The sequence below is a fragment of the Drosophila mojavensis genome, unplaced genomic scaffold (assembly GCF_018153725.1).
Source record: "Drosophila mojavensis isolate 15081-1352.22 unplaced genomic scaffold, ASM1815372v1 contig_151, whole genome shotgun sequence".
NCBI classification, from domain to species: Eukaryota; Metazoa; Arthropoda; class Insecta; order Diptera; family Drosophilidae; genus Drosophila; species Drosophila mojavensis.
In genome coordinates this window covers 1103350-1116482 of record NW_025318684.1, presented here as the reverse complement: position 1 = coordinate 1116482, position 13133 = coordinate 1103350, and the positions used below count along the sequence as shown (strand labels likewise).

Here is a 13133-nt window from a genome sequence, read left to right as displayed (position 1 = left end):
GGTTTTTATTTTCCGATGGATACATTCCTTGTTTTCATATCCTGAGACATGTGCAAGACTTATAGGCTAGTATGCCTTTAAGAAACGCTCATTCAGTTACATACCTAATATAAGTTATAGATATATATATAACATGTGACTATATAAATTAGTATATTCAACTTAATTATAGTTTGCAAGCATATTCCAAGGGAACGAATGTAAATGAATCAAGTTTACCAAAAAAAAAATAGAAATATGAAACGAATACAAACAAATTTTAAGTACATACCGAAAGTACATTAATTATAATTCCTATAGTCTTATGTAATAATAATAATAATAATAATAATAATAATAATAATAATAATAATAATAATAATATTAATATTAATAAAGGATAAACAGTATTGGATAAATGAATTAATAACTCTCTCTCTCTCTCTCTCTCTGTATATACACGTATGAGTATATATGTTGGACTATGTAAATATTTCACGTCTGAATTAACTGACAAGTATTACAAACACACATTTGTACATATGTATATATATTGGCATGACAGTTGACAGCTTATAACATTGCTTGGATGACAAACCGTGCATAGTTTGGATAATTTTATTCTCCGATATATTATCGCTTGGAACTGGGTATCAACTGTTGTCGTTTATAGAGTGGTTTAGCCCTTGCTGTTGGAATTGAAGCTTTCGTCATGTGGTTTTTCTCAAACTCTGCCGTCTTTGCGCATAATGTGGCTCCGCCTATATTCGATATACTAGTCGGAAGCTTCGGCTCAGATATGTTCGCCATTTGAACTGTACTCTCTATAATTAAAAATAAGTTAAGGAAATTAAATTTTATTTTATTAAATTTATAGGGGGGGTGGGGGATTGATTTATTTAAAAAATTGGAACTATGTTTAAATTTTTGAGTCTTTTGCTCTAAAGATGTAAGAGATATAATTTTATAACTTTTTATAAGGTTTTTAATCCACAACAGAAAACGGGAGTAGGTATTGATTTTTGGAAACAACCTGGATCTGCACGTGCAATACACCAACCAACCATTTATTATACCATTCCATTTTTTAATAGTAACAGGCTATATAAATACTTGGAATGCAAGTGTACAGGAAAATCATTTACTCTAGTCGAATACCGCAGTATAATATACATACCTTGCATTTGGTTTATCTTAGTGGTTGGTTTTGGGGCCGATTCGTCTGGTTTAGATATCTGTAAGCTGGCTGAGAACACGTTTTGGTTTTCTAATAGGATCGGTGTTGATTGTCGCCTGCCGTCAGGTAAAAGTACTGGACTGTACGTACCATCTGAGAGGGTCGTCTGATTCTCTATAGATTTTAATATATCTACCTGCGTACTGGAAAGCAAATCAAACGGAATACATTTTGCATATTTAGCACATATTAAATAGCCATCAACACGAATCAGAGGTAGCAATTGTTAATGAAACTTAGGTAACAGCGCTTCATTTACTACTCATGTTGGGAGCCTAATGTTTCTGATTGCTAACTAAACCTGTCTTTTTTCATATTTTTTATATTTTTATATTTTTTTGGTAAACATTTAAGGAGAATGATCTCAATACATGCTTATCGAGCTTGGGAGTTGTAGCTGGAAAGCTGCGGGGATAAAACGTACAAATTTTGGTATATAGGAAAGGTTTGAGCTGAAAGACGGACAATAAAATCAAACTAGCAGAAATTCCATATATTAGGGCTTCAAATACTGGGTAAAATCCGATATATCTTGATTTGAGATATCTATCACAAAGAGACATTATTTATTTATCGATGTATATACAGAAAATTATGATTGAAATAAAGCTTCGATAAGTAGGCTAAGGTATAGTAACCAAAACTAGGGTTCAATTTCAAGTTTTTAGCTGTACAATTCGAGATCGGAGCTCTCATGTTGAGAGATGGACGGATGGACAGGGCTAGGTTAGTTCAGCTCGTCACCCTGATCAAGGGCTTATTCGCCCTCTAATCAAAATGGAATGATTTGTTTACCTCATTTAAAAAATTGAACCTTTATTTCATTTGTCTATAAATAATCAGAAAGCAGCTTAAAATAACAATAAAATTTTTTTTTTTCTCAGTTAGTTTATAAAGAGTGTAGTCGAAATTCTTACGTTGCAGATTGATTTATTTTGGACGTGATAAGAATGTTTAATTGTTCTGGACATGTGTCTAACATATGAGTGTAAAGTAGATCTACAAGGTCTACAGGGACTCTAAAGATTTCTTCATAGTGGTCAATCATTATTCTGCAAAGTAAAGAAGAACAATAATAATGATAAATTAAAACAAGTAAGAACACTCTAGTCGGTCGGCCAACTAGGAACCCCGAATGAGTTGGGTTTCTATACCCTGGACCCATTAAAATTGGGAAATAAGAGTATAATGGCTAAATATATATGTATTCTCCCGTCTGTACGTATGTTTGACCGCGTCGATCTCAGAGCTTATAAAAGCTAGAGAATTTAATTTAATTCATTTACGTAAGTCTTTTATAGCACATTTTTAAATAATATCAAACTTCCCTGTGAGTGCCAGTTCAGGCATCGCATCTTATGAATAAGCTGGCATTGTTTATAAAATGTTAATGTAGATATGTATATGCGTGGGGAAAATTTAATCGAATTCCGTTAAGTAATGAAAATATGTTGTTCAAGCACGGACTATCTTTCCCATTCATGTTCACCCATATGTATGTTTATATGAGTGCCTTTGGGCATATGTTAAGAATCACAATTGTAATCGAACTGCCTTTTGAATTATGTTGGGAAATTGTCGGAAGCCTTAAAGTTAGAACACTTAAAGTGATTTGTTCGCCCAGAAGTGATGGACGTCATGTTGAATTGAGTGGATTTGAGTCCTGACGCTGCTGCATAGGGCCTGATTGATAGGGCCTGATGATATTGGCAATTCAATGGGCTCAGGGTATAAAAAGGATTCCAATTCATTAAGGAGCTTCGAATATTCTATAAAATGCTTGGCTTTGTAAACTGTTTCATCAAAATCTATTTAGTAAGTCTGAAATCCTTAAGGAAGCATGAGATTAATTGGCAGAAACAATGCCCGTGCATAAGGGCAAACCATTTCGTTATTGCTTCAATCAATAACTACAATGTGTTATATTAATATGACTAATAATATTACCTGATTACATTGATGGCATCGGCCATGTTGCCCTGCTCTTTGTATTCGCCCGACTTTGGTGGATAATCACGCAAAATGTTGGGGGCAAAGACGGTGGATAGATTGTTGCTATCCATTTTGTTGCCAATAATATGAACGGTGCCATCTGGATTGCATATATCATCACAATGGGCAGCTACATTGCCCAGAAACTTTAGTAATACATATAATGTATCACGATGTGCGATGGGTAATAATTTGATTAAATGAGATATCGCTTCCAGTTGAAGGCGTCGGTTTCTTATGCCTAAGAAAATAATTTTAACAATACATACAGATACACATACATAAATATATCTTTGTGTTTGTCTTACGTTGCGTTTCCAAAAAAGTTGTATAAAATCTTTTACACAGTAGGGGCTCAGGTAAATCCCGTAGAAACTCTTTAAGTAATGTTGCTACATCATGTGGACATGTATTATCAGGAATGCGCATATTGCAGTTTTTATCGAATTCCTCTCGAAGCTGAAAAAAAGTTCCAAAAACAAAATAGATAAACAAGTAAGAAAACTCTAGTCTAGTGACCTCGACTAGATACTACCCTGAACCAAACTAAGAAAAAAGCACATTTAGTAAGGCTCAAAATTTCTATTTCGATATATTTAAAAATATAAATGAAATAAAAAACTTACTTAATTACACAGTGAAATATATTGATATTTATGTACATATGTAATGCAAAAACTAATGACATGACGCACTTTTACTAGCTGTCATTGGGAAAATTAAATATTTTGAAACAATTCGAATAAACATAAAAAGCGTGCTCTGGAGTCGAGCCCGAGACTTCTCGGTAAAAGTGTGATGGCAAAACTACGGACAGACAGACGGACAGGGCCAAATCGACTCAGCTTGTCACCCTGATCAAGAATATATATCTATGCATTCAGTTAAACATGATTCTAGGTTCAACGTTTCGTGATCCCATTCAAGCATACGGACAAACGAATCCAGTATATTTATTCTTTTATAGCTCGGCTAAGTGATCATCTTCCCTGACTTGAATGTAATTTATTAAATCATTGTTTTTGGTTAGTAAATTTGCTTTAAACAAGGAGTTAAATGAATATTTTCTCGACTTACTTGCTTCACACGCTTTTGAGATGTACTAACTCTAAAGAGTCCAACTTTTTGTAGTCCATATTCCTCCAAGTATTCTATACAAATTGTTACAAACATAGGAACATTCATTGCTGAACTATTTTTGGATTCTGTAAATAATATCCCATCGAGGTCGAGCTCAACATTTCGCATATCAAATTGACTCCGCGACATTTTCAATGACATTGATGAGAATTTTTGAAGATTGTTTAGGTAGCTTGTAGAAGAAGCCACCTGATCTGAAGGGCTACAACGTCCGTAATCCATCGACTTAGTTGGCAAGCTCTCATACGACCGCACCTACAAGTGAGCAATAAATGGGAAAGTTAGCAATTGAGAATTCATTCATTCTCGCTTCTTCTATGTTGAGTACAACCTCGCAGCATTTACGAAAGAATAAATAATTTAGTATTTTGAAAAGTTTATCCAGATGCAAACATGCTTTTTATACTGTTCCTAAGTGGAAATTCCCTTTTATGTAAATATCGATAGTAGTGAAATTTACGTTATCTCTGCACTCAGTGGCACGTTGAATACAATTAGCACATCCTTTACTGTTACTATAAGTCTTATACAAATTCTTACGTTATCATTCAGCTTTCCAACTCGATTACTCCGAAATACTGATGTCAGCGACTGTTTTGAGCCTGTTTCCACTTCTCCGCATTGCTTTTTGTCTCTTGATAAGCAGCACTCCAAAGAAGCTCCAAATAAATGATCACGTCCATCTTTTTTTTTTTTTTTTTTTTTTTAATATTTACATAAATTAGCAAGAGAAAGAAAAACATGGAAGAGTGCTCTAGTCGACACTGCTCGACTAGAAAATCCCCTGAACCCTGCAAAGTGCTGATATTACAATTAGATAAAAAACAACAAAAACACTTTATTCCGACATACGCATGCTTCCGCACGCAGGTATATGCACACGGTCAACTAACTGCTATTGATGCAGAGCCTTCGCTTGAGCTGATATTATGGAAATTTGGGAAATGTTATGAAATATGGGCGATGTTTTGGGAATTTATATGCTGAATAAATGTTCTGTAGAGCTTTTATATCACTTTATTACTTTTTGCCAAAGTAAAAGTCTTTCTAAATTTGTGAGTTTTTTTTCAATTTGTGATGAAATTACGTTTAAAAAATATACAGTCGCCATTAAAAACAAAATGGGGAGAATTATCGAAGAATAGGATAAACTCGTAGTGTGTGTAATATACACGAATAATACATGTGAGGGGGGATCTAGGCGACGGACGGACTGAGGAATATATATACTTTATGGGGTCTGTTGCGTCCGCTTCTGTCAGTTATATACATTTTAGGCTTATTTCCCATTTTAATGCGGTCAGGGTATAAAAACAAACAATTTGTATTTAAAGTCGGATTGTTACAGTGATTAATAGGTCTATTTATGGTCAAAAATAATATGGAGTATATGTAGTTTGGGGAGTCTAATTGGAAGAGAATGGGTTCTATATAATACGTCAAAACGACTACATTAAAACTCTGAAACAAAAAGGAAATGACATAAATTTCGGCCAGGCAAATAGACGGAGAGACGTTCAGACGGACGGAATTTCAATTTTAAATGGGTTCAGGGTGTAGAAATCTTACTTACTGTGCTCATCCTTTCGGCCAATATCAAAAAAACTTGTTGTAAGTGCTCTTTTTTTTGATATGGCTCGAGTTTTCTGCGTGCTTCGATCTAAATCTGAATCAAAATAAATATAAAAAATCTAAATATAATTTTGTACCAAGAATGTGAATATGCAACACCTCGAATAATTTACCTATGCACATGCCAATATTTAGCTCCTTAATTTTCTGTAGCGCTATGTGCATCAGCACCTCAGCTTCGATATTTGAAAGTTTTTCCAATGACGTATCTGTTAGTTGGAGAATCTGACCTTCTTCAGATATCCATGAGTATTTCTCCTACGGAAATGAGATGTACAAAAGTGTATAATAACATCATTCAACTAGGTTGATCTTCAATATTTATAATTATATACTTCTTACCAGAGGGGTCCATTTTTGTTGCTGTGCTACAAAGTCGTGACTATCATTTTGTCTATTTTGACCTTTGGAGCGACTTCCCCAAATTTTTTTTGATACAAAATGTCCAACATTAGATAAAGATTTTGATTTCTGCATATTTGTCGTTTCATTTTTATCTGAATCTGAAAGTGAACCGAAAAATTAGGATCAATTAGGGATATATCAATGAATGGTAGATTTATCAACGTTAAAGGACAAGGCAAAAACAAAAATCTGTCTCTCTCTCTTTAGTTTTCTCTCTCGGCCTCACTCACTCTCTCCCTTTCGCTCTCATTACCCGCCTTTCTATCTGTCACGCTCTCCATCTCTCTCTTCTTTTTCCCCTTTCTCTTCTCCCCTCTTTCTAACTCTCTCTCTCTCTCTCTCTTTTTCCCTATCGCTCTAACGCTTGAGGAGGAGGTGTATAGACAGGCGGAAGGGCCATTTCATACTTAGCATAGCTACCGAAAATATATGAAATGCCAGTCAACAGCAAAAGCAATTGCGTTTATAAATAATTATGAAATTGCATATATATATATATATATATATATATATATCATATATATCATCATATCATATATATATATATATCATATATGTACATGTGCGTACGCATACTTACTCACAAATGATTCCCTTATATTCCCATACTTTAAGCTTTGTGTACTGGAGGGATCATTACTGTTAGCATGCCAGAAATTTGATAGAAAGTGTGAGCTAGAGGATAATATGGCGGTAGCAGTTCGTAAACTCTTCTCCTTTGGCAGATGATGCTGAAGATGTTGAATGGGGCTTGTTGGGGAGTTGGGCGCTGACAGGCAAGGAGACTGTCCAATCGACTTTCTATTGAGGCTACTGAACTGTGCGTCAGTGTTGCGCTCTTTAAATTGCTTATCCCACTCGTATTTCTTTCGAATACGCTCATCTAGATCCTTCTGCCAGGCAATGTGGGCGTTTTGTAAATTGATTGAATTCTCATTTCCGCGAATATAATCCAAAGCAACTTGCGCCCACGCATCTAACGTCTGTACTGCCTTATTGTTGCCTTCATCCATGCCAGGTGGGTTGATTTCGCCTTTTGCCTTAATATTACGCAGATTTCGATCGTAGTTAACAGACTTAAAACGGTTCGCATCGCCATTATGCAAACTTTTCTTTCGGGCCATGCGTAAATATCGTTTTATCGTATCGCTAACTGACTGGGAGACGTCTTCGTTATCGATCGAGCTACGTCTGTGGCTGGAAATATGGTTGCCCAATGGCGGTTTATCGGCTTCGTCGTTCTCTGAATTATTATTTTTATTATAATTGCTATCGTTCAGAAAGTGCTCATATTGTTCCGCTAATAATTTTAATTCAGATAATTGAACAAAATTTGTTTGCGTTCCACAAGAATTCATTGGAATCTTATTAACTATCTTTGTTTCCAAATTCTTGGTACTATTGCCCCTTAGTGCGAGGGATTCCGGTGGCTTTTGTGTGCGTCTAACTGCATTTGACGATTCGATAGGCCTGGGCCTTTGAATCAATTCAACGGAATCTTGAATGTTTGACAGATACTTTGAGGTGCTACCATAGCAGCTGTTGTCCGCGTTGCTATTTAGAAGGCTCGAGTATGAGGTAGATCTAGCTAAATTAGCTTTACTCGATGGTGGTTCAGTGGAATGTAAAATACGATGTAATTGCTGCTTCTTCAATATATTATATATCTTTTTTAACGAAGCCTTATCTTCAAGTATTGCTAGCGTTATATTGTCATTATCGAACCCTATGCCAGACAACGATGAATTTTTCAATAATTTCAAGTTTTTCAACAGCATTGATTCATAGCTAGGGCTATTCACATGCAAATCAGTTGAGCTCAAGTGTTTACTCTCATAGTTCGGCCGCTGTGAGCTCGGTGAAGATGTTTGATCTGGACGCACGGTTTTGGTGCCCAGCAACGCTGTCGTCTTATAAGAATCTCGAATCTTGAGATAGGACTGTAATAGCTCTATAGTTACGTCTATATTCTCATTCAGCTCTTGAGCTCGTTGATGGATCTGTGCGGCATTATTATGGCCCCGATGCTGAGAGAGTATTTTGAGACGTCGCTTGGAGCAGCTCTTTGTAGCACCTGGAAACGAGGACTTTCGACGCCATAATATGAACCGTGGCTCTGACGCACAGACACGCTGAAATTGTTCTTCTATTTGGGCTATACTATCTGAGCCATGGAATGTCTTTCCTTCGGGCAACAACTTGCGGCCCGCATCTGTCATATACCGCCAAGTTTTTCGTGTCAATAGCCAACGCTCGCGTTTCTTATTCTTATCCTTCGACTGGAAGCGTCGCCGTCCAGTCGACGCACACGTCCCTGTCGAATGTTGTTTAGCATTTGTGTGACTCTCAGCTTCTTCTAGTTGTTGCAGCTCATCGATCACACTATCTAATGGGGCCGATTTTTTCTTTATCACGGTCACAGGCTGACGCAAATTATTGGTCGATGCATTTGACATTTTTGATTTTCTTATTTTATCCAGTTCTTGTGCAGTTGCCATCTAAAAAAAAACATACTCGATCTTTCAATTTTATGTTCTACAGAAATAATATCAATTTACGCGCAGTCCTCAGAGATGAAAACCAAATGATCTATAAAAAAATATATATAAGAAAATAACAAAACAAAAAAAAAAAATATATATATATATATATATATATATATAGAGGGAGAGAAAGAGAGAGAGAGAGAGAGAGCGAGAGAAAGTACAACAGCTACAAACTTGACTTGACTAAAAAAATGTTTGTACTTATTTTTTTTTAATACTATCGATTAAAACCCTTATAAAAAACGTTGTCTTGATCTTTATCTAGAGTCTTTAAATTTAAAAAAAAATATGAATTCATGTGTAGAATTTGTTTTGAATACCCGAACACTTTAAAATGTAAATAATTTTAAAGTTCAATGAAGATAGTCCATCTACAAGAAATCAATGAAATTAATTTCTCTTCACTACTGTGTTTTTTATTGTTTTTTTTTTTCCAAACTGTGCTTGCATTGTTTACCGGTTTGCTTTTTCAACAGATACTTATTAAATTCGATAATAAACTGTGAAAGGTTTAACAATTAAGACATTGATTTATGGTAGTTCACGATTTTTTTAACTTAAGTAATTATAGCAATTCAGCAGTATGACACACACGTACACATATAAATAGTATATATACTTATTTACAGATCTCGTGAATTTATTTATTTATTACTGAAGGAATGCTGATCCAAATGAAACATTTCAATAAAGTCTTTTTAGTTTGTTGTTTATTTATGGTCGCACTAATCATAGTTTATTATACTGGCTTTTGTCAGTATATATATGTATTTATATTATGTATTTAATACATAGGCACACGAGATAAAAATACGTAATATAATTTCAATTTATATATGGAATGCAAAAATAATTTATATTGAATTTTATTTACATATGAATAATACTCACAATATAATTACTATTATTATTTTATATTGACTCTCTCTCCCTCTCTCTCTCTCTTTCTCTCTCCCTCTCTCTATATATATATTATATATATATAATATATATATATATATATATATATATATATATATATATATATATATATATATAAGTATATATATATATATATATTTTTTTTTTTATAATTATGCAAATTTAAAAAGTCACATCGATTTTGGACTGTTCAACAAACTCAAGTCACGAGAATAACGTCAAATATTTTTGAGAGGCATAAAAAGATAGAATACATAAAAAAAGTTTATTCTTGAGAAAATATCGCTCTGTAAATGTACACAAATGTTTATAAATATATATACACGCAGACATTCCTTCTCTCTCGCTTTTTCTCTATATACAGTACCGAGCAAAAATGAGTGAATGTTGCAGAACTTTGACTTTTATCACGCATAAAAATTTAACCATACAAACAAATCAACAAATTTTTTTGTGTGTTTGTTTATTATTATGTTCTTAGCAAATTCAAAAAAGTTGCAAGGCTAAATTAGCGAAATTCAAAGAATTAGAAATAAAGAACCGAAAAAATCCACGAATTTCTCTTCTAGCAGTCCATTTGCTAACATTTTTATTGATTGCTAGAGAAGCACCCTTTAGTGCTAGGAGCTTGTTTTTCAGAGTCCGACAACAGTTTTTTTTTTGTAACCTTTGACTTGAGTTTTCGGAGTCAAATTTCGGCTGATACCAAGCTTTTCGGCAATAGTACGCGAAGGAAAGCCCTTCCCGGTCAGGCACACACCACTATTCTTAATGTCGACTGAAATTTTCCTCATTTTTAAATTATTTTTCACCAATTATTTTAAATTTGTTGCGAAAAGAAATTGTGCTTCAAATCGCTTTACAAATAAGAATATTAAAAGGACTCAGATAACGGTAAATCTACATGCTCAATCTACGACTAAAAAGAATACCCAAGGAACTAAGTTATGGGGAAATCTGGATGATTTCGGCTGAGAAGAGAAGTAGAAGAGCCAAAGTATTGGCAATTCATGAAACGTGCAAAATAGATTTTATGTGGATTTTTTTGGTTTTTTATTTTTAATTCATTAGTTAAGCTAATTTAGCGTTGCAACTAAACTAACTAAGTATAAAAAACAAAATCTTAATTTGCGTGTATGGTTCAATTTTTATGCGCGATGAAAGTCAAAGTTGTGAAACATTCACTCACTTTTGCTCGGTACTGTATTGTATACATATATACATGTGTATAAATTAAAAACTTAGATACTCGCGCTCTCTGTCGGCGTGATGTGTAAATATAATTATAATTATATGTATGTATCTATGTGTGTATATTAAGTTTGGTTTTTTACACTCAGAATCCATTTTATGAGAAATAAAATATAATTGTGAAGTCAATATATAAAACAAGGTGGAGCATGCGTGACAAATGGCTGAGTTGCTCTAGCTTTGCGTGTCCGTCCGCATGCTCGTCCGTATTCTATCCCATTATTGCTTATTACCGATAAACATCAATCATTTCATCTCAAAAGTTGTTATTTTCAAGGTACAGGGTATCTCTTATCCGAACATGACTACTTATGCATTTCTAGATTTATTTTTTGTTAAATATATGTAACTGGCAGAAAGAGGTGTCGCAAAGCCCGTAAAGAATATATATTACTGATCAGGACAACGAGCTGAGTCGATACAGCCCAATCAGTTCCTTATGAATGGCCTTGTCGTCGTTAATACTATAATATGCTTTTGTAAGTTCCTGCATTGCAAAACCTTATGAACTAAAAGCTTATTATAGGTTGTTTATTTTTAGATGTAGAGTCTCAAAATTACGCATATAAGCTCGTGTATATTTAATATAAAATATTATTTTAGTATATTTAGGATACGGTCCCCTGCCCTCAAAATTTGGCAAAACCTATTGGGCATGCTAGATCCCTGTGCTTTGGTAAATACTCACATTTACGGTTGATAAAGAGAGTTCATCTCCGAGAAAACCAAACCGTCAGCAGAGATCGTGTCTATGCAGAAAAAAAAACGAATAATTATTGGATTATCAGCTCATCGAGGTCTTCAGGGAATCTCGTAGTAGAGCAATGTCGAATAGGGCACTCTCAATTGTTTGTTTAGAATTTATCCTCATCTCAACAGAACTTATTTTAGTGGAATTTAGTTTAAATTTAAATGATTTAAATTAAGATTTATTTGGAGTTACTGTTGATTTCTATCATTGTCCGAAATATACTTTCTACCCTTCTTTGAGAGCGTTACAAACTACAAAAGCACGCTAAACACTCCAAATGTAACAACCAAATTACAGATGAATCGCTGGTAAGGATTGTTATTCTAAAATTTAAGGTCGGTGCTTGGTTATTGTAAAAATGATTGATAAAGACAATAAAATTTGATTTTCATGTGTTTTTTATTTGTTTTATAGTTTACAACTGTTTAATTATGTATATATATACATACATGCCATATATAGGTATTGGTATATTAACTAATAAAGTAACTGATAGCACTCTTTTTATTTTATTTTCGTAGGTTAACCTTGCTTGTGAATAACTTTATATTTTATTATTATATGTCTATAAAGATACTTGTACGAATGAATCTACTCAGCATTAGCAATATACTATATATTCACAGCCAATTTGTTGACGTATAATAAATATATTTAATTTAGTTTTTTTTCGATTGTTATTGCTATAATTATATATATATATATATATATATATATATATATATATATATATATATATATATATATATAAATATTTTTTTATTGTTGTTGTACTCAGTACAAATATTATCAAAGTTTAAAAATATATATACATACACACAGACTATACCGACCACATATTGCTGTGCGATGTGTTAATGAAGTTATAAATTTCAAATTACACATTTTGTTTTGTTTAAATTTGCAGGTTCCAAAATAATTGAAGAGCAACTTAATTAAACTCACGATCCGAAATGCGCTTTGCATTAAAAGATTTGGGCTTTTGTATAGTCTTAAATCGGGATCGGCATATATATATATATATATATATATGTATATCTGTTTTTTGTCACAATTGTTACTAAATCTAAGTAAATATTGTCACAATATATATTCATTAAATTTCTTATTGCTCATTTTAAATATATTTTTTAATCTCTAAAGTCTTTAAAAAATATGTACATGTTTATTATAATTTATTGCCTGCACATGGAACTAATAACCATGATAAAAAGTTTTCATGGTTCTTACATACATTATATTTTTTTGTTATTTTCTATTAAAAATGTTAAAAATATAA

At 33.3% G+C, this 13133-nt stretch overlaps 1 protein-coding gene and 1 long non-coding RNA gene across 7 annotated transcripts; one reads left to right on the top strand and one right to left on the bottom strand.

Moving 5' to 3' along the window:
* Nucleotides 1-512: 512 nt before the first annotated feature.
* On the bottom strand, nt 513-10074 carry LOC6585819 (rho GTPase-activating protein 6). Of its 6 annotated transcripts, none has more exons than XM_015160759.3 (12): nt 10027-10066; nt 6966-8974; nt 6323-6483; nt 6094-6238; nt 5922-6014; nt 4889-5031; nt 4286-4603; nt 3517-3667; nt 3164-3449; nt 2134-2268; nt 1157-1359; nt 513-803 (listed from the first exon to the last, which is right to left on the bottom strand). In XM_015160759.3, exons 2-12 carry the CDS (start codon nt 8881-8883, stop codon nt 613-615), a joined length of 3744 nt encoding a protein of 1247 aa, XP_015016245.1. In that variant the 5' UTR covers nt 8884-8974; nt 10027-10066; the 3' UTR covers nt 513-612. The 6 variants fall into 6 exon arrangements, 5 of the variants coding, with proteins under 5 accessions (XP_015016245.1, XP_015016246.1, XP_043863021.1 ...); XM_015160760.3 differs by having other exon boundaries at nt 6966-8883; nt 10027-10061; XM_044007086.1 differs by lacking the exon at nt 2134-2268 and having other exon boundaries at nt 10027-10062.
* An 845-nt stretch (nt 10075-10919) lies between these two features.
* LOC122756738 lies at nt 10920-12251 on the top strand. Its single transcript, XR_006356577.1, has 2 exons — nt 10920-11380; nt 11460-12251. It is a non-coding gene; the product is annotated as an uncharacterized LOC122756738 (long non-coding RNA).
* Nucleotides 12252-13133: the final 882 nt, after the last annotated feature.